Source organism: Motacilla alba, chromosome 13 (assembly GCF_015832195.1).
Source record: "Motacilla alba alba isolate MOTALB_02 chromosome 13, Motacilla_alba_V1.0_pri, whole genome shotgun sequence".
Taxonomy (NCBI): Eukaryota; Metazoa; Chordata; class Aves; order Passeriformes; family Motacillidae; genus Motacilla; species Motacilla alba.
The window spans coordinates 7,328,572-7,350,035 of NC_052028.1; the positions used below are offsets into that span (position 1 = coordinate 7,328,572).

A 21,464-nucleotide genomic window follows, 5' to 3' on the forward strand; every position below is an offset into this window, starting at 1 on the left:
TGTAACCATCAAGCCCAGTGGCTTTCTGTGGGAACAGCCGGCCCGGCTGTCACCGCATTGCAGTGCTGGGAGCTGGCATTTGGAGCTCTCTGAGCTGGTGCCTCGCAGGGACACAGGGAAGATGAGAAATGGGGCTGGGAGATTGGGCTGAGAGCCTGAGGAAGCCCCCCGAGCTCAGCTGGTGCTTGCAGTGGCTTGCTGTGCCTTGTGACAGCCTCTCCTCCAGGGGAAAGCCAGACCTGATCAACTCTGAGTCTCTGCCCAGCTCACACATGCCCAGAGTTCCCTATCCCAGTGTGGCAGTGCCACCCCATGTGAGATCCACAGCTCAGCACTCGGCTGACTGGAGCACCACAGATTCACCTTTAAACCCCCCTGTGTATCCTGGGGTCTGAGTTGGAGCACCTTTAAACCCCCCTGTGTATGCTGGGGTCTGAGTTGGAGCACCTTTAAACCCCCCTGTGTATGCTGGGGTCTGAGTTGGAGCACCTTTAAATCCCCCTGTGTATCCTGGGGTCTGAGTTGGAGCACCTTTAAACCCCCCCATATATCCTGGGGTCTGAGTTGGAGCACCTTTAAACCCCCCCATATATCCTGGGGTCTGAGTTGGAGCACCTTTAAACCCCCCCATATATCCTGGGGTCTGAGTTGGAGCACCTCCCTGTGCTGACAGGTGAATGGAAGAGAGTTCAACTTGGAGAGCCCCCTGTCTTAGGGGCTGGTTTTATTTTTAATTCACCTAAACTCTGGTCATCTCAAAACCTTAATTGCTGACATCAGTTACACATGGAAACTTTGAATGATTGCTCTTTCTGCTAAGTTAGTGAGTGTGATTGATCCTGATTGGACAGAATAGGATGGGTCACAGGAGCCCAGCTATGATTCAATTGTATTTTTGTCCAGGGAGTCACTTGGGAAAGCACTGTGCTAAAATAATCTGAAAGTGGGTAAAAAATGCTAAATGGGACAACCAGAAGGTTTTTGTGTGAGGCATGGAAGTTGTTTCAGCTGTTCACAAGTTGTTCTTGTGATTTAAATGATTTATTTTACAATACTGAGAATATTTGTTCTATCAAAGGCAGAGCTAAAGGGGGCTTTGACTCAAGATGCAGTTGAACAAAGGTTTGTGTTTTGTTTAGCAACCTTCCTGCAGGCACAGAGCAATATGCAAGGCTTATCACATCGTTTATTTTCCTCTTGGCTTCATTGAAGTTTGACAGGCAGCTTAGGCTCTTCTCAGGGATGCTCTTGTCTCTCAGTCTTAGTGCTGGGACATTGAATTCCAATTGTCAGGAACAGACAGAAGAACCAGAGCCAAACCAAGGGCAGACATTTTTCCATTCTCATCTTCTGCGTGTGCTGGTGATTAAGAAAAACAATCAATTGCCAAAGAAATAGTGAGGGTGAATTAATCACAATTCATTCTCTGAAGTCCTGTCTCCTTGCTTCTCTATGGGTGGCTGGGAGCCTGAGGGGCTCCAGGGGTGGAGGTCTGTGGTTGTGATATTTTGTGAAAATCCCTTTGCTAGGATTTTCTTCTCCTGAGAAGCTGAAGGGCCTCAGCTTCAAGTGTAAACAATTTGTTATCTGCTGCTGTGGAATGCAGCAGGTGCTTCCTCGATTGGTCAGTGTGGGATGTTTCTGCTTGGTGGCCAATCCAGGAGGCAGCAGCTCTCGGACTCTCTGGGAGTCACAGAACTTTGTTATTCATTCCTTTCTATTCCTGTCTCGCCTTCTGATGAATCTTTCCTCTGTTCTTTGTAGTATAGTTATAGTGTGGTCTTTTTAATGTAATATATATCATAATATAATAAACCAGCCTTCTGAAATGGAGTCAAGATCTCTCCTTCCCTTCACCAAGTCCTGACTGCCCAGAAGACCCACGACAATCAATGGTGACCCCAGATGTGGCAGTAGAGGTCTGGTCCCTGGGTTCAGCCATCATTTCTTAGTTGTGCAGAGAGGTGTGCATCTGTTGAAATTCCAAACTTACCTGGTTTTAGCCACTAGAAAGAGAAATGACCCTTCTGTCAGCTCCTCTTTGCTGGACTTTATAGCTGCTCTGCTCTGCCTTTCTGTCTAGCACAGGTCGTGGAGCCGCTGTCTCCTCGGATTTTGTTGTCTTAATTCCTAAGCAAAGCCTCTACAGGTGATCAGCCTCTGTGGGGGAGGGAGGGAACAGAAGGGAGAGCAAAGTGCACACGGGGGAGGCAGGAACAGGAACAGCAGAGGAACAGTGGAAAGCTGTGTGGTCACAGATGGTAAAGCAAGAGGGTTCCTTGCCCCGCCTGTGCCACCGGCTCCCCCAGTGCCTGAGTGAGCAAACCTCGCTGCTTGTGGCCATGGCAAGGGGGCAGGGACAAGCACTCAGGGAAAAATGCACAGTCTGTCAACTGAATTCACTGCTGGAGGGCTTGAGAAAATAAAATACAAAAAAAAGTCTAAGAGAAATGAGTGCTATAACACACCATGGTAGGTTTTCCTTTGCTAATCTCTCCCAGCTGCATGCAGTTGAAGCTCACACTGGTGTTTTCTTTACTTTGGAGCCTGGTGGCTTGGTTCCCCCAGCTCCCCACAAAGGTCAGTACCTCACACCCTCTCCTGTGGTTGGTGGCTGCTGGGGGGTTTGTGCTGTGGTGTGCCAAACACAAGCCCTTGAGGGCACTGCTGGGCTTTGCAGTGCCCAGGAGGGTGGGTGGTCTTGGGCTCATCAGCCTCATTTGCCATCTCAGTGCAGTTTGCTAATCTGGCTTCTTCTCCCTGGCAGAATGAAGAGAAGAGGAACCTTTCCCTGGGGGGCCATGTGGGCTTCGACAGCCTCCCGGATCAGCTGGTCAGCAAGTCTGTCACACAAGGCTTCAGCTTCAACATCCTCTGTGTGGGTGAGCATGGCCCTTGCAAACAGCCATGGGGGGAGGCTGGGACCAGCATTTGTTGAGTGTCCTGCTATGCCACAAGCCTTGGCAGTGACTTCAGCAAGTCAGAAATGCCAAACTCTTAAAAAACACATTGAGTCAAGCCAGGAGGATTTCTGTAATCAGTGGGTTATTGCTCATCATCTCTGCTGCAATAGCTTTGCAATAGGAGGGATCAAAGGAAGGCTATATATAGCAAGTTAAGTGTTTCCATATGCTAACTGGGGTGGCTGCATGAGCAGCTTTTGCTGGGTATGATGTCTAGGTAGATACAGTCAGATGCACCATGGGTTATGTGAGAGCTGCTGTTGGTAACTTGGTTATTTCTGAGTGTGAGCCTGCCCCCCCCAATCTGGTCACAAGAGGTTTGTGTCTGAGCTGTGCCTAGTCAGTGCTTTCCAGGTGTCAGAGGGTGTTAAGCGTGGTCATCTCTGTGCTTAGAAAGAGAGGGGAACTGTTCCTTACTGACTTTAAAATAACCTCGTTATATTCTTGGCTTTTAATTTTGGTGTTGATGTGATCTAGCATCAGCCAGCGGTGCTGGCTGGAGTACTAGAAACCAGTTCCTTTCAGTGATGAGATGAGCATCATTTCTTTTTTGGCTGGTTCTTGTATGGTATATGAGTCTGAAGTATTGTAACCTGCTAGACCAGCAGAAATACAGCAGCTCCTATGGCTTTGTGTAGACTATGCAGTGAAGGTTATTTCCTCAGATTTTGCCTCTTCACCCCCATGACCAATAGGGCTGTGTGTAGTGAGTAAGGGGTTTAAATGAGGCTCCTTCTAGACCAAACTGGAAAATATCAGTCTTGTTTCATTACCAGGAATTCAAAGCCTTTCTGGCTCACAAACAGCTTGTCAGGCAAATATTCTGGGATAGAGGTTTTTGTGAAGCATCCCAGGTGTCCTTCAACAGCTACTAAAATTGTCCTCTCCACAGCTTGTCTAGTGCAGAATCCCAAGCAAAGTCAGGGGTCGTGGAAAGGAAAGCAGTGTGCTTTGCTGTGCTGCTGTGTTTTGTGTGATACTGGGAAGCAAGACCCAAGTGCTCTGTGTTGTTTGCATTAACATGAGAGACCTCCAGGAAGGCAGACACCTGTCTGTGTGACACCCGTGTGACAATTACGTGTCTGTCCACGAGCCATTCATGGTGACCTTCCCCAGTGTCATTCAGTCCTCTAATTAACGTCCTTTGTGGCCAATCCACGCTGCAGTGAGCTGCTGGTTTGTCCTCCCTAGGTGAGACTGGCATTGGGAAGTCCACGCTGATGAACACCCTGTTCAACACCACCTTTGAGACGGAGGAAGCCAGTCACTACGAGAGCGCCGTGCGCTTGCGGCCGCGCACCTACGACCTGCAGGAGAGCAACGTGCACCTGAAGCTGACCATCGTGGATGCCGTTGGATTTGGGGATCAGATAAATAAGGACGAAAGGCAGGTCTTGTGCCATCTGCTTGGTGTTTCTGCCTCGTGCTTAGACATCGACTGCCTGCAGTTCCCCTTGCAGCGCTGCAGAAGTGTCTGTGTCTCTGGTAAAGGAGTCGCTGTCTGTAGTGGCTATGGTTCTGGGCACAAAGGGTAGAGGGTGAACAGCCAGAAAGAGAGGTCACAGGAGGTCTTTCCAGCAGGGATTGCTGTCCTCCCGGAGCATGAGCTGTTAACCAGCTGTCCTCAGAGCAGGGTCAGGAATTATCTGTTCTGAACGTGTCTCATTTAACTACACAGATGTCTTGTTCAAGCCCCAGGTAAAGGCTTTCTGGGATTCCAAGGTGTCTTGGAAGGTGTCTTGGTTGTGTTGCATTGCTGCAGACAGATGGCTGAGCCCTGAAATCTGGGCAAAGTTTGATATGAGGAAGTAGTCATCTTTCTGTGCTCCACTTTCCTTAGCCTTTGCAGTGCAGCCTCAGGAATCTCCAGCAACCTTTGGATTATAAGGTCTGTGTGTAAACACCACACTTTTCCCATTGTAAAGCTGAATTGTTTGAGTCTTATAACTTGGTTTTAGTGATATCATGGAACATCTGTGAGAATTCCTTCAGCCTTAGATGGTTTAGATTTGTGCTGCAGTAGCTGGTTTGCTAATGGGATGGTTTTAGTTACAGGCCAATCGTAGAGTACATTGATACGCAGTTTGAAAACTATTTGCAAGAAGAGCTGAAAATCCGCCGGTCTCTCTTCAACTACCACGACACGAGGATTCACGTCTGCCTCTACTTCATCACCCCCACCGGGCACTCGCTCAAGTCCTTGGACCTGGTGACCATGAAGAAGCTGGATAGCAAGGTAGGGGCTTGGAGACTACGGTCCCTCTTTCTGGAATGCTTCTCTTGGTGCTGCTTGTCCTGTGGAAGGTTTTGTTCCTTCTGTGCAAGTGCTGGACTCCTTCCTGCACGGCAGCTGAGCCGTTCTTAGGACTCTGGTAAAGCTTTGTCTGGCCTGGGCATTGCTGAGGTCCTGTGCTTGTTTTCTCACTGGCTTTCCTGAAGAATGTCAGGGAAAGCCTGTTTTCCAGTTGGTTGTGTAAATTCCAGAGTGTCCCTCTATTGTAAGAACCTTACCCAGATTAGCTGATATTTATCAGAGCCATCAGCTGCAGCTCTGTTGGGTGTGCAGGTGAGGATGCCTTCCAGCTTCAGCAGTTAGCTTGTGGAGTCCCCTTTGCTGTCAGCAGGGACAGGGGGCTGAGAGCCCCCAGAACTGTAGTTGTCCTAAGGTGGTGGTCAGTGCTGAGGAGACAAGGGCTGAGGGAAGCATTGGCTGTGTGTGCTGATGCACAGGGAGTGTGTGAGCTGTCACTGCTGGCATGCCAAGTGATCTGGATAGGAGATCACAGTATCTTCTTAAAGTGTAGATAGGGTGAGGAATTCTCAAGGTCATAGGAATCCTAAAAGTGGGTGATGAGAGGGTCTGCTGGGTTCTTTCTTTGTGCATAAGGTGTTCTGCCTTAGGGGGCAGGGTGTTACCCAACCAACTACTTACTTATGTTCATGCAGCTGGGAGCATGCTTCTGACATAGCTTTGGGTGTTCCAGCTGGCTTCCAGGGAGCTGCAGGAGGCTTCAAAGGTCACTAGTGGCAGTAATATCTCTTCTTTTCTTCTCTTCTCAATGATTTCCTGTATTGTTTTAGCAGCAGGGTGGTTCCTTTCAGGTGGCAGGTGCTGTTCAGCCTGCAGAGGGACAGGCATGGCAGGTGGCCCCCTGCAGGACCTGGTGGTCCCCTGGATTACACTGTGAGGGAGCACTCTCTTCCCTGGCTGTTGCTCATGTGCAGTTCTCTTGGACTTTCCTGCTGGGTTGAGTTCCCCTGTGCAGTCCCTGCTGCTTGCCCTTGCCACCTAGGGCTCATGGCCTGCTTTCCCTTGGCCCCAGTCCAGAGCAGGCACTGGCTTCCTGTTGCAGTGGGCTGTTTGTAGCTTTGGCTGTTACACTGACTTCATCAGGAATCTGAAAACTTTCCCTTAATAAACTTTTGTCTCTTGGTACAGTGCCAGCATTACATATTCCCAGAAATATTTTTGGAGGAAAGCTTTGCACTATTGCCCTTGGTGCTGGTAGTCCCACAAAGCATTTCTCTCCTTTCCTTCTCGTTCCCTACTTTTCACATCTCCCTGTGGTTGCCTTTAATGTGGTCCTTTGGTAGTACCAGAATAAATCCTTTGTGCTTGTGCACAGATGAAAACTTTGTGCGCAGGCAAATTTTTTATATTTCCAAACTTCCACTTTAATAGCCCTCTCTTGGAGTCATTTTATGCCTTTGTTCTCATCTCCCTTCTTGCCACAGCATGAGAACATCCTGGATTTCATGCTGTGGTGGCCTCACACAAGTGGGCACATGGAAATGAATAAGCAAGTGGAGCCCATTGATATTTTCTGGGCATCAGGGATTTCTGTTGCATTTCTGCACCGGTGTCATCCCAGGACATGGGAGTGCTTCCCAGGCACTCCCTGAGGGTTTGTGCACAGCAGCGCTGTGCCCTTTCCCACTACAGGCGAGCCGTTTGTGCTGGGGCTGCTGTGTGGGCAGGGTGAAGGGGGGTCAGCAAAGCCCAGGCAGTTCTGCTCTCGGTGGGAGCAGTGGGTGGTTACTGAGCAGAGGTGGTGTGCACTGGCTGCTGTGTGCTGCTGTGTGAGCACACCTGAACCTGCTGATATTGAGAGCTTTGTGTGGCCCTTGTTTTACAGGAGCCTGCGGAGATGGAAGGTGCATCAGAGGCAATGCTCTGCTCTGCTGCTCAGCCTCTGGGACTGGTTTAACAGGGAGTTTGTATGACTGTGGCTCAGTTCCACCTTTGCTTTAGCCCACAGGTGACATGATGTGTGCTCCTGGGCAGGCTTTTGGCTCTCTGTGACAATTTCAACAGCCAATCTTGCTTTTAGTGTAAAGTCTACAAAATCCCTTCTGGGTAAAGCTTTGTAAACAAAATCTTCCATTGTACTGTAAGACAATATCTCTTTGGCTGAGCTCATGGCCAGCTGTTATCTCGGCTATTTACTTACAGCCAGAGAGCAGAAGCATCTTCACAAGTGGTTGTAGATAGGTGGAATTTGGCTGGCTGGCTGCTGGTGGGAAGCACATAGGGCCTGACAGGTGTGGGATTTCCACTGGGTTTAACCTGGGACAAGAAGGAGATAAATCATAGTGCATTTGTATCAGATGAGAAGCTGATTTATTGAATTAAAACCCAGCCCTGTCAGGGGAGATGGTGGTGCAGTGTGTGCAGCCATAAGGGTCCTGGAGCTCACTGCTTGTCCTGGATGGTTTTCAGTCACCCATGTGCTGCTTGAGCTGTGGCTGAGTGCCTGCCCTCCCAGAGATGGCACATCCTAGGCAGGTGGGGGTGCTTCAGGCAGCCTGTGCCTCAGCTCTGTGGCTTCCAAAGTAGGATTTGCCTGTTGGCTTCACTGCAGCTTGTGTTCAGGAGCGGTTTGGAGATAGGGAAAAATTCAGCTGTGTTTCACAGGGCAGAAGTGCCTGCAGTCTTACTGCATCAGCAAAATTATTTTCTACCAAATGACAAGTTCCTGTAAGTTTTATTTTTGGAGATGAGAAGCAACTCTGGTCAGAAAGACTTGAGAAGGAGGTGCATTTTTGTTTGTGTGCATGGGAGCTCCCTATCCTGCCTGAAGCACAGACTTCCTCTGGTCATAATTGCAGCTCCAGAGCATGGACTGACAGGCAAGGGCACACTGCACCCCTGTCACGTTCAGGGGGTGACATGCCACTAGTCAACTGCATGATTTTATTACTAGATCTTCAAGTAGAGAATATTGCTCTTCCACCATAGATACAAGAATGTTGTTCTGGGATTTTGCCTTCAACCCAAGGTCAACATTATTTGTGTAAAAAGAGTGGACAGAGAACCCTCGTGTAGTTCTGGCATTCCTTCCTTTTATTTGGGTTTTAAAACCTGCTCAGCAGAAGAGGTGGCTTTTCTTCTCTAGCTAGATACGTATTGTTTTGTCACTAATCTCTGTGCCACAGGCTTGGCCTTGGCATGGAGGTGGGTATGTGGAAGGTGCTGTAGGGTCAGACATGCAGTTCAGTAGCATCTCATGTCTCCTTGGTTTCTTGTTTCCAAACTCTTCCATCCTTTCCCTGTGTTGTGAGGGAATCAACCCATTCTAGACTTAGGACACGCTCAAATGCCATATCCATGCCTCCCCAGTATTGATATGGCTGTTGATTATTGGAAACACAACTTGTAAAACCCCTTTGTGTGTGAACTCCGTGTCAGAAGGTGCCTTTTCAAAATACGAGAAATCTGGTTGAGGGCACTCCAGCCAGCCCTGGTTTGTGATTTGAGGAGTGCTGAGACCACAGTGGTGACCACAGAGCAGAGCCTGTCTCCTCTGCTGCTAGAAAGCTGCTCCAGGCTCTGCACCCCTGCGTTGCTGTAAGCAGGGCTGGAGTCCCTTGCTAAAAGAAGGGGAAGTTGCTTGGGCTGACCAGAAAGGGGTGTGAGCCCTGAGCTGACCCTTTTTCTGTGGGAGATGGTGAATCCAAGCCTCCTCAGGTCTTAGCAGGTCAGGGAGACACCCAGCTGTGGTCATGGCCCTTTTACCTTTGTACTGAGGATGTGGACCTGCTGAGCAGTGGAGCGAGCAGCAGGCCTTTTTCTGTGGGGGCTGTGCTCCTTGGAAAAAGAGTCTAGGCCAGTGGCTGAGAAAAACAGGAATTTATTCTCTCGGATACATTTGCAATGAGTAAACTTAGACTATTTTCATTCAGAGTAAGTAAATGCTTTTGTGTTTAGTGAGTGCTAAACCACTAAACAGAGACAGGGAGGGGGAGCGGTGGTGCAGGGAGAACCCAAGAAGTGTGGAAAAAACACTGACCTACAAAGAACTCGTGCTGGGAAAGCAAAGCCATTTCTTTTAATGGGCACCCACTGGAGACCAACTGGTTGCTGTGAATTTCAGCTCTGTAGGACAAAAAGCGTTGGCTGTAGGGAAATGTTAGATGGCAAACCAGACTTTCCCCTGATCTGTCTAAATTCTCGTGTTTCACTGCTGTGAATTTGGCTGCTGCTCAGACAGATGAGTTCTGCTGTTTGTTTAAGCAGTGGTTTCAGTATCACACGTGGCTTTTCTGGGCGCAGCAGCATTGTCTAGCACAGGTTCCTGTGACAGATCCAGCCTCACTGTAGCTCTGTTAAGCATGAGGCTGTAATGAACCCCATCCCTCCTGATGGATGTGGGATGTGGCCCTTGTTTACTTTTGATTTTGGTTACTTTCAGTCTCCTTGGGCGCAGGGAGACCTCCTCCCTGTGCAGCTGGTGGGTGGCTTTGAAGCCCAGGAGGATGAAGTTGTGGGGTATAGTGACTGCTGGCTGATGTGAAGCCGAAGCTGAGCAAGAGCAGCATGGAAATAAATAAGTCTGCTGTATGGCACCCTGCCCCTTTCTCCATATAATCCCCATGGCACAGCCAAGTTGAGATCCTCACCAAGAGGCTCATGGAGTCCTTGGGGAGGGTCATCAGCTGCTGTCAGAGCATCTGAGGAGTCTCTGCTCTTTCCACTTGAGCATGGGAAGGCTTCACATCAGCTCAGTGTGCGTTTCACCCTTGTGCTTGTCTTGTAAAACATCCTGTCAGCACAGCCAGCGTGGATGGGTGACAGCTCGGATGTGACAGCTACGCTGTGCCTGCCCCCCTCCTCGTGTGTGACAAAACACAGGGAGAGCGGGGCTTTGATTTGCTCCTTGTGTGCTTCCTGCAGGGTGTGTGGTTTATCTGAAGTCGTGTAGCCAAGTGAGTCCTGGAGAACTCTTCCCTCTAGTGTTCAGCTGAGCTGGGCTGCAGCTCCTGTGTAAACAGAGCTCCAAGGTGATTTTGGGAGATGTAAAACAGCCAGTGGGTCAGGATCTGGGACACCCCCGGGCTCAGCTGCTCACCAGGGTGTTTGTCTTTCCTTCCTCCCCTGTGCTCTAGGTGAACATCATCCCAATCATTGCCAAAGCAGACACCATCTCCAAGAGCGAGCTGCACAAGTTCAAGATCAAGATCATGAGCGAGCTGGTCAGCAATGGGGTGCAGATCTACCAGTTCCCCACGGACGACGAGGCAGTGGCTGAGATCAACTCTGTGATGAATGTGGGTAACTGCCACTCCCATCACTGCCCAAAGTTGTGACCAATTAAATTGCTGCACAAAAACACATCTGAAGGGCAAGTTTCATTGGGAATGTCCAGACACTGAATCTGTTGGAAAGCTGAGCTGTGGGTCTCACAGATGCTAAAGGCTGTTGCATATAGAATTAATTAAAATGTGGCTCGTGTTTAATCTGGGGACTCTCTGGAGAAACTTAGCTCTAGAATTTATTTTATTGAATTTTTCCAAAATGCTTTCCTCAAAATTAATTCTGTCTGTTCTTAGGTTGCTTTGTGTTTGAGGAAAAAGGGACTTTGAATAAAATGTGACAGTTAAGATTTACATTAGTCTTGTGACTTAAGGAGGCTGACCAGAGAAAACCCAATTTAAAGTAAAGTAGAAAATTCTTTAATCTCTATTTTGTCTTTTTTGAAATTCAGAGATCAGATTCAGACCTGACTGAAGCACATGCAAAAACACTTTTAAGCTTCCTGTCTCCCAAATCAGAGTGAAGCTATGGCAGTAGAAACAACTGAAATATTTCCATGTTAATTTTATAAATCTAAAGTAGCTTTTTCATCAAAATTACTGTTTTCCTGCATAGCTGTTTCTGATTAAATTCTTAGTTTTTTCTGTCACCCTTCCCCCCGCCATTTTTTTTTTAATTCAATCACCAGTTGGTTTCTGGGTGGACTGGGTACATGTGTTCACTTTAATAGTTCTTTTTTTGCTGAAACCATGAGAACCTTGGAGGATTCACTCTTACTTAAATAATTGCAAGCTGTGTGTATTGGAGAGGAAAACAGGAGTCATGCTTGCTTTTTTTTTTTTATTCTCCCCTTCCTTCCTCCAATGAAAATATATTTGGCCACTTCTCTATGAGTTCCACACTTCTGGATCCATTTCTTTTTAAACGTGAAGGATTTTGTCAGCCTCACCCTACTGAAGCACCCACTCCTTCCTCGCAGTCCCGAGGAGGGTGTCCTGTTTCCTCCCTGTGCCTGCTGCTTTGCAGGCTTGGCGAGCAGTGGGTACAAGTTGTATCCTGCACATGTCCCTTGCAGTGCCCACACACTCACTGCCGTGCCAGGGCCTGTGTGTGGATGTCCCTGGATTTCAGCGAGGCAGGGAGTGCCCCACTCCTGGTGTGTACAGCCTGGCAGAGGGATGGAGTAGAGCACTAATGACTGCGGTGTTCCTACAATATTCCCCAGCTGGTGCAGCCCAGACAGCATTCTCTGCTGTGGCCCCTCACCACTCTCTGTAGTAATTTTTCAGTTTGTAGTAGAGATTGCTCTGAATGTCAGAAATTTCAAAGAAAGGGCTCATGGAAGCGGCTGCTGTGCCTGGGTGAGGGGGAGCTAAGGGTCAGGCTGATCTCTGGGGGTCACCCCATGCACTGAGTCCCTGCTCTTGGCTGTGTTTCAGGCTCATCTGCCCTTTGCTGTGGTCGGCAGCACGGAGGAGGTGAAGGTTGGGAACAAGCTGGTGAGAGCTCGGCAGTACCCCTGGGGAGTGGTGCAAGGTGAGCGGCCCGAGCCCACCCCAAACCCCGTGTGTGTCAGGCAAACCCTCCCAGCTCTGCCCTCCAGCAGCACCTCTGCATGAAGGTGCCCTGTGACAAGCAGTGCAGGCGTGTCCCTGCAGCCTTTGTGGGCTGGCTGGTCTTCCCTTTGAGTTGCCATTCCTACGGCAGGTAGGAAGGTCAGCAGGAATCCCTGCATCCCGGGGGTTCTGTTGTGCCCTGAGCAGGACAACATGCTCCTCAGGATGCGAGTGTCTGGAGCCAGTCGTGTGTGCTCTTGTGTTCCCCCCACCACACCTGCAGTTTGCTGACTTGTCCCTTCCCTGTGTCAGTGGAGAATGAGAGTCACTGTGACTTTGTGAAGCTGCGGGAAATGCTGATCCGGGTGAACATGGAGGACCTGCGCGAGCAGACCCACACCCGCCACTACGAGCTCTACCGGAGGTGCAAGCTGGAGGAGATGGGCTTCAAGGACACAGATCCAGACAGCCAGCCCTTCAGGTGAGTGGCCTTCACATCTAGCATCAGTTTAGAGTGAGGGTTTGGTACTGACAGCCCCAAAAATGGGAAGTTTGTGGGTGAAATCTACAGTGCCAGGCTGGAAAATGCCAGCGCTGGGTTTGAGCTTTGCAGCTGATTCGGATGTTCCCTTCCCTGCCTGTTTTTCCAACAGCACAGACAGGCATGCATTTCCTCATCACTAACTCATCAGTATCCAGAGAGTCTGGATTTCATTTGCTTTCTTCCCCAGCCTCCAAGAAACATACGAGACCAAAAGGAAAGAGTTCTTGGGTGAGCTCCAGAGGAAAGAGGAAGAAATGAGACAAATGTTTGTTAACAAAGTCAAGGAGACAGAGGCAGAGCTGAAGGAGAAGGAGAGAGAGGTGGGTGTGCCAAAAATTTGTAAGGAACCCAAACTGCAGCCAGCAGGGAATCTGGGTCTGGGCAATGCATGAATCCTGGAAAGCACATTCCAGCAAAGCTCACCAGCCAAAGCACAAACACATCACTGGTTTAGGTGCCTCAGAAGCTAGTCTTCCCTGTCCTGTGCCACGTGGAAATACAGCTGCTGCCTGGGAGTGAAAGCCAGTGGCAGGACGTTTAGGTGAGCATCCTTGTCACAGAAACTCGCCTCTTGTGGCTCTCTGGACAGCAGAGTAAAGGGGGCAGCTAGGCTGGAATCCCCAGTCAGAGTGAGTCTCGTGGAGTCCCCGGTGTGAGGCCTCAGGAAGCAGCTGTGACTGGGGAGGAATTAAATGGGCCATCCTCAGAACTGGTGAGGAACAAAAGATCCTGCCATGTCCCCAGCCCCTGTGCAGAGCCAAAATCCCCTGTGCTCATCTCCAGGGCTCATGCTGCCTCTGGTTTGCTGTGTGGTGTCAGGCTGAGCTGAATTTATTGTGTCTTCCCTGCTTTTGGTGGCCCTGGGTGCTGTGTTCTGGCAGCAGATTGGTCCCTGTGGTGGGGGTTTGTGTGGGAGGTGTGACAGGGCTCCTGGGGCAGGGTTAGCACAGCCAGAACCAGCTGAATGCAATGCTCAGAGGGTCTGTCTCCTGCCAGCTGCATGAGAAGTTTGAGCACTTAAAAAGGATACACCAGGAAGAGAAAAGGAAGGTGGAGGAGAAAAGGAGGGAGCTGGAGGAAGAGATGAACGCCTTCAACAGGCGGAAGGTGGCAGTGGAAACCTTGCAGTCCCAATCCTTGCAGGCTACCTCACAGCAGCCGCTGAAGAAGGACAAAGACAAGAAAAAGTAAGTTTCTGAACTGGAGTCTTCCTCCTCTGCCACTGGAAAGCTGGGAGTCTGCTCACATGCTTTAAGGTTTGGTCAGTTGTTTAAACATCATACAGAAAGAAGGGGATTTTGGAATCCTAACTCCCATCCTTCTGATTCTTTGCTTAAAGCAGAGGAGAGGTGAGCCCCTCTGTGCCCAAGCACTGGCCAGAGAAGCCTGGGCAGCTGGAGGTGGGAGGGATTTGCAATTTGGGGCCATTCTCTAGAGGCTGATGGGCCCATGGGGTTCAGTCTTGCCTCTGTGATAGCCAACTCAGGTTGTGAAATGGGGCTCCAAGGCACAGTTCTGATTACAAGAAAATTCTTTTCCCCTAAAGGCAGAGCTCTTAGCTTGCTGCACATTAATTGACATTGCTGGAACAGGGGTATGTAAATATTGGTGTTTCAGCCGCCTGATTGTGTAGTGATAAACCAGGAATGGGACAAACAGGTTTAAAAAGAAAAGATATTGTGGGGGTTATCCTGCTTCCAATTCAAGCCAGTCTCTAAGGAACACTGGCTAGGGAGCAGAATAAGGAGCACTGTCATGCAAACTGGTAATTCTGCTATTGCAGCATTTTTTGTTGCTTCCCCATGCATGAAGGAGCTCAAGAGTCAGAACTGCATTCTATCAAACCCAGAGCAGGCTGGTGGCAAGGCTTTCTGAGCCTCTTAATGATGGCAAGAAAAAAAGACCAGGAAGAGTAGCAACACCCAAGTTCGTGCTTGACAGCACAGCATTCAGCTTCTCCCTGCTGATGAGATCTTGTGGTCTGTCATTCCCCTGCTGTGAGCTGCAGCACCAGAGGAGCTCATTCTGTGTACTGACATCCTAGCAATTTGTTTCTTCCTGTGGAAGATAACAGGGTAGATTACTTGAGTATTTCGTTGGAATGTAAATGTGTTGGTGCTAAAACTGAAGTGCTCTCTTCTGCAGACTGTTCAACATGCTCTGGGCGTGGCCCACCTCACGCACAGAGTCTAAATGGTTTGTAAAATTCTTTGCTGAAAATAGGGTTTAATCTGAATGAGGAGCTGAATCCTAGGGCTTTCTTGGACCCAGAACTGCTTGGGGAAGGTGAGCACAGTGGTAACTTGGGCAAGTGATGCCAGCAGCAGGCAAGGACTGTGAACATGACCAAGAAATGCTGCAGCTCCTTTTGGCTGCAACAGAAAAGGTTTTCATGCACTTTGCTGGGTTTAGCCCACCTCCAGCTGTGAGTCTGGACTGTTCCCTTTGGGGTAGTGACAGAAACGAGCCGTGGTCAGGAGCAGGGCTGGGAGGCAGCTCAGTGGCATGCAGAGGTCCCAGGGGCACCCACAGCCTGGGCTCTGCACACTGAGGGACCCCACATGGTGCTGGGCCAGGGGGGCTCTAGATCTAGAGCACAGCTAGAGGAGGTGCACCATCACCAGGACGGTTTTGGATTGGGTTTTTTTGTTTGTTTTTGTTTCTTTTCATAGCTCAAAATATGGGGTTTTGGGATTTCTGCTCAAGTGAAATATTGAGGAGAGCTAGTTGAACTCTATCATCTCCTGGTTCAAGGCAGCGTTCTTAGTAGCTTTAATAAGTAGAAAATGGTGATGGAAGAACTGCAGAAGTTGGGGGAAAGAGAAGTGTTTGTGGTGCTGAGCAGGTTGTGCCAGGCTGCTCTCACCTGAAGCCTTCAGCTGCCCCAGCAGTGTTTGTCCTCCTCCTCCTTTTTTTGTTTTAACATACTTCACTACACTTTGTTTTTGTTTGATTTTCATAACTTTAATTCATGCTTTTTTATGTTTTGTTTCTTTCAGTTAATCACACACAGACTTTCAGGCCAAGAGTGGACTTGGTGCTTTCATGTGTTAAGTTGCTTGAGTTTCCCACCCTGAGTGACCCTTCTCATAACATTGTGTGAGTGGACCAAAGTGAAAGAGAAAATGAGCATCTCCGGTGGTTGCAGTGTCCCGACCTGCTGTTTTCTTTTCAGAATTATCAGGAGGTTTGCAGGAAGTAACCTTACATCTACCTTTTATTAAACAAAGCCAACTAATCCCTCAAATAAGATGTTTTGTTCTAAACCCAGTGATGGAGCAGCCGTGTATGAAGTGACCATGACTGAACTCGTCTTACCACCAGCTAAATAATTGCTTTCTGCATTTTTTTTTAATTGGCCAAGGTGACTGCTGGAGGCTCATTGACCTCCCCTGTACATGCACAGTGAGAGGAGTGGTCTGAAGAATGCTGAAATGTTTGTTTTTCTAACAAAATTCTCTAGTTTTTAGAATGGGTGGAAGAACACAACATTTAGGCTTTCTGCAGGAATCTTAGTCAGAGTAACCCTCATTCCAGTAATTCTGTATTAATTCCTGAATTACTCTAAACACTATCTACATCATTTATAATAATATATATATATATATAAGGAGAGAGAGAGTGGTTAATAAAATTAATGGGACAATGTTTTGAATTTTCTTTACTGCTAAAGTAGGACATTTATAGAGAGGTTTTTCATAAGAGTTTGTTGTACAAAGTGGAACTACAGGATTTGTGTAACATTTCAGTTGTCACTTACCAATGTATTTACTGTTGTGGAAACTATTTAAGCCAACATCTTTTTACTCTTTAACCTTAAACCTAATACGTGCCTAATAAGGAGAATCCCCTGCTCTTGAGCTGTGCACTGTATTTATGCTGACAGGCTCTGTCCCTCTTAGAAGGTGCTTCTTTTGACAATTCCTCATGCCTAGAAATCACAGCCTTGTTTTCCTGAGCTACTGAGCTCAGAGGAACAATTAGGATCAATATTCATTTTTTCCACTCAAACCATTTTGTGACTAGGCAGGGCAATGACTGAACAGAGACTTCCTAGCTGTGTTGTCATGGAAAAATAGTTGGATCCAATTCCATCCATCCATCCATCAGATCCTAGGCTAGATGAAAGGAAATATATTAACCCTCACATAGTGTCTTTAGAGTTTATAAAAACACTGGCTGGCTAAGTGTTAGTTGTGAATGTATGTGGCTTTATTTAGTTATTAATATTACAGGATTTTTCTGATAACCTTTTTTTGTTAAAAACTTGTCTTTAAGCTGTCAGCAAATTCCTGATGTGCCGTGCAGAAGATGCAGGGCCCGGGTCTGAGCTGTCACAGGGCAGCATTTTGCTGGATTCTGAGGTTCTATAACTGTCGTGTTCCATTAAAGCAGCTTTTTCTCCCCTTTCTAAATACATGCTCAGGTATTAAACTGTTTTCCAGTGGACATTGGCCTTTTCTGTGGACATACTGCCAGTGCTGCTTCATGCTTGTAGGAAAGAACCTCACAAAGATCTCACTGGTACCTTTTAGAGCAGGCTTTTGTTGAAAGAATAAAAATTCTGCACTTGTTGGGAGTCTGCTGAAAGCTGGACATTTAATTTTTAAGGCTGTGCCTCCAGGTTAGATGTATTTTAAAGAGGAACTATCAAATGTTAGGGGGGTTAGTGTGGTTTTCTCAAACACATACAAGGAACCCAACCTTCTGTTTTATGCAAGAAGACAATTCCACCTCACCTCTCACTACAGACCAATCATGTAGTAGATTATTTTTTATTAATCTTTTGCTAATGGGAGAAACTGTTGTGCACCAATTGCCTGAGCAGGCCATGCTCTTTGGTTCATTGTTCTGCTGCCCAAGGCCAGTGCTGGGATGAAACAGCTGCTGCTGGTGTGCACCCAGCTGCCTCGCCAGTGTGTTCCCATCAGCAGTTCTCTCCTGATCTCATGCTGCAGCCAGCAATGTCTATGCAAACGATTTCTCTCTGCCCTGGCTCATCAGAGATCAATTATTTTTTCCTAGAATAACAGGTAGTTAAAAAATATTATTGTAACAGAGAGTAAAAATCTTCAAATCCATGGGCATTGTGGAGAAATTTACAGCATTTTCTGAAGAAGACATTCAGAATGTATGTAACAATATTTTCATGACGATGATTATTATATTACTTTGACTTTATGTTGTGACAGACATCCCTTGTCCTTGTAGTTGCTTGTTCAACATCATAATCTCCCCAACAGGACTCGGTCATATTTTTGTCCCCAAGTACTTGTTTTTTTCTGTTGGCTGAGACAAGATTTAAGTATTGTGGTAGGATAGTTCTGTGTCTTGTTTTTATTTAACAAATTACAAGTATGTTGTGATGCTGATCTCACCCAGTCTGAAGACTTAAAATCTTGTAGGCTAGAAAAAGTGAAAGAAATACCTTTCAGAAATTATTGAAACCATCCAGCTCCACGTCTTTTTCAGCTGTTTTATATATTTATCTGTAAAAGATTGGTATTAATGGGAAAAACTATCCATTTTTTTTATCATTTAAACGTTTATCGTCCTGTATGTTGTCTGCTTTCTAAATTAAACTGTGTTTTGTGGGTCTCTGGGGGGGGTCATGCCTGGCTGAGGTGGCTGCCCCAGGGGTGTACAGGGGGTGGTTTGGAGCTGTGGAGGCACCTTGGGGACACAGCCCTCTGGGACCTGCTGCATCCCTTTGCTTTGTCATTCCCAGCGTGTTGGGGTTCATGGTTTGTTTTGGTTTTTTTCTTTCTTTTCTTTCCACTCACTTTGTACTTTTTTTCTTTTATTAAATCTCACGTGTATTTTGAGTTTTTGTTGTGTCATTTATTTAGTGGTGCATTTTCTGTGCAATCTAATTATTTTCTGTATTATCTGTCACAACAGTAGTGTGTTATGATTGCAAGCTTACCAGTCACAGGCTGTCTTATGACTATTTGGGACAGTCAAGACTATAATTAGCTAATTAATTAACAGCTAGCTAATCATAGAGTATGTGGAAATGTACTTCCTATGTAATCTGGGGAGAAATTCTTAGGTATTAATCCAAAAGCTATCAGTGTTTGGGCAGAAGGAGCTTTGAGGCTTGTTGGTACATCTCCTTTGTGAGATCTAGTGACTGAGCACGGGGATGTACCAGCAGCTTTGCTGATTTCATGGTGCCCAAAGAGGTGATTTAAAGGTAGGGTGAAAAGGGAGCAGAGGTGGAGAGGTTTCCTGGTGGTGTGAAAAGGGAGCAGAGGTGGAGAGGTTTCCTGGTGGTGTGAAAAGGGAGCAGAGGTAGAGAGGTTTCCTGGTGGTGTGAAAAGGGAGCAGAGGTGGAGAGGTTTCCTGGTGGTGCATCCAAAGCTGTGTTTCTTGTCTGGAGGACATTATAACTTAGGTCAAGGCCAACCAAAGAGCACAGCTTTAGTTTGCTGCTCTGCTTTCAGAAAGCTGCTGAAGCTTTACCCAAAGGTTTGTTCTCAGTGTCTGCTCTGGGCCATTGCTATGTACCAAGTTATATTCACTCACCTTTGGGCCCTTCTGGGGTTTGTTTGGTATTGGACTGAGATCAGTGCTGCACTTCAGACACTGCCAGTGAGGAGTTGGGCTGATGCAGAGTGTTTACTGTAGCAGTGCTTCTGGTGGGAGGTTTTTCTGCAGCCCCAGCTTGAAGAACAAAACCAGGTTGGTGATCCTGGCTTCCTCTCAGAGCTTTTTTAGGAATATGCAGCTGGAAACCTTTTAGGCAAAAGCTTTAGTAGAGAATTACCAGTTGATACCAAGTGGTTTGTATGAAATGTTTACATCCTTTCCCATCCCAATACATTTTAAAGCCAAATCTGGAAGACCAGAGAGGAGCACATGCATTCAGGTACATCAGAGTTCAGGGAACCGAAGGTGATGGAGCTTTTACAGGTGGGCCACCTGGTGATTTGGATGATGTTCATTGGCAAGTGTCTTTCCAGAGGAGTAGTGTTAAGAGCACTCATTAATACTTGTGCAAAGCTCCTAGAGATGCTTTGAGGAGGAGGAGAAATGCATAGGTTTGTTAGAGAAGCAGTGAGGTGGGTGCTGCCCATGCTTTGCAGTTCCCAAGCCCAAGCCCAGTGGCCAAGGCCCCAGGACATGATGGCACTTTCCTTTGGGAGACAGCCCCACCACCTCGGCTGTCCCATCTGGAGAGCTCTGGAGCTGTGAGTGATGGAATGGGGTGAGGACCCTGCAACGCCACTGCTCCATCTGTGTGGGCTGGTTGGCTGCTCTTGGGGGTCTCCATCAGCAGTCCTTTCTCCTGTTCCATCAGCAGTCTTATCATTAAAATTTTAAATCAATCCTTTGATTACTAGTTCCAAACAAGATGTTGACAGCGGTGAGATCTTCTCCAAGTTGCAATGGGTTAAAATCAAATGTCTGTACAATAGATTGGTGCTTTGACCTTTCATGCTGTCTTTACTTAATGTAAATAACTGAAACTTAAATGCTGATTTTCTTTTGTTCTTTCTATAGCTTCTTTAGTCTTCCCAGTGCGTACTCCATAACAACAGGAAGATATGTTAATTAGAAGATTTATTAAGGCCAAAACATCTCATACAGAAGAAATTAATTGGTGCTTACACCTTTAAGCTTGCAATATATTGCACAGAAGAGAATATGTAGCAAGGACTAAAATTCACCATGTCTTTTGATGGGGAAAAGTTTGCTTAATCAGGTTTCTTGGTAAAGTTGAAATCCAAGATACTTGCCAAAAGGTAAACTGCTAATTCATGCTGCTGCACGGCTGGCACTAAATACAGAATGCTTATTCTGGGGCTCTTAGCCCAAGGGAGTTAACATTGACTGACTCCAGAGAGGTGAGGGACAAAGCTGGGGTACTGTGAGGGGCTTTCAGCTTTGCTGCTCGAGCTGCTGCAGTAGCAGGGTCCTGCAGGTCCTCTCCTCAGTCTGGTTTTGGGGTGTAACTGGGGAACCTGATGTCCCTAACCTGACATCCCTAGTTTGACATCCCTAATCTTTCAGCTGGATTCTCACCTTTCATAACAATAACTCTTCTGTGCAGCTTGCTTCTGTATACTTACAGGTTTTATAACCAAAATGTCCCAACCTTCATCTCTTTAGTTTTCTGAGGGCTGCACGTGGTGCCTCACCCCGTAACCCCTTCCCCAGAGCTCCCTGCCCACCTCCCCTCTGCTGCTTTGGGGCCAGGTAACCCTGCCTGGCCAGTCTGGGCTCTGCTCATCCTTCTGGGATGTGATGGGTGCAAAGGGGAACCATGTTAAAGCACAACTAAATGTTATTTATTAATGGAGGAGAAATGGTTTAAAGCTGGCGACTCAGTGTTCCTGGTGTAAGTTCTGTCTTTGTAACAGACTGACTTCCCCTTACACAAACACTTTTCTTAAAAAAAAGGAAAGGGGAAAAACAAAGTGTGATGTCTGTGCCCCAGTAACTTCACACAGGAACAGGGAGAGGCCCCAGTTTATCTTTGTTTTAAACAACCTTGTAAATGAACCTCAGGAATGACCTGTACCAAAGCTGGGTTTAATAAAAACAAAACTGACTTGTTTAACAAACATCTGTTAAAACCATGGTTTGTACACCAGGTATAACCAGAACAATGTCCTCTGTCCCTCTGTGGTCCCAGTTTCCCCTCATTAACCCTGTTGCCCTCTGATTAAAGTGTGATGTCCCCTGTGCACCCCGATGTCTTGGCACCTGCTGTCCCGTCTCCCTCCTTTTTTCCCCGACTGCTGCATTCCCCACTGCCCCGAGACTGAGAAGATAAGAGTGGCCAAAAGCCAGTCTTTGGCAGGAGCTTTGAAGAAGTCTCACCCTCACCCTGTGCCCCTACCTCATGCTGGTGGTGTGAC

General features: G+C 47.4%; 1 protein-coding gene across 2 annotated transcripts in view; it reads left to right on the top strand.

The window, feature by feature from the left end:
- Positions 1 to 21,167, top strand: part of SEPTIN8 (septin 8) — a 35,459-nt gene extending 14,292 nt beyond the window's left edge. The window contains exons 2-10 of one of the 2 annotated variants that reach the window (XM_038150064.1): positions 2,768 to 2,882; positions 4,155 to 4,350; positions 5,013 to 5,199; positions 10,350 to 10,511; positions 11,937 to 12,033; positions 12,366 to 12,534; positions 12,785 to 12,917; positions 13,594 to 13,784; positions 20,104 to 21,167. In XM_038150064.1, the coding sequence (XP_038005992.1) occupies positions 2,768 to 2,882; positions 4,155 to 4,350; positions 5,013 to 5,199; positions 10,350 to 10,511; positions 11,937 to 12,033; positions 12,366 to 12,534; positions 12,785 to 12,917; positions 13,594 to 13,784; positions 20,104 to 20,158 (1,305 nt within the window). In that variant the 3' untranslated portion in view covers positions 20,159 to 21,167. Of the gene's footprint in view, positions 1 to 2,767; positions 2,883 to 4,154; positions 4,351 to 5,012; positions 5,200 to 10,349; positions 10,512 to 11,936; positions 12,034 to 12,365; positions 12,535 to 12,784; positions 12,918 to 13,593; positions 13,785 to 15,596; positions 18,423 to 20,103 lie in introns of those variants that run through there. The other variant, XM_038150065.1, reaches the window with a different exon arrangement.
- The last annotated feature ends 297 nt before the right edge of the window (positions 21,168 to 21,464 follow it).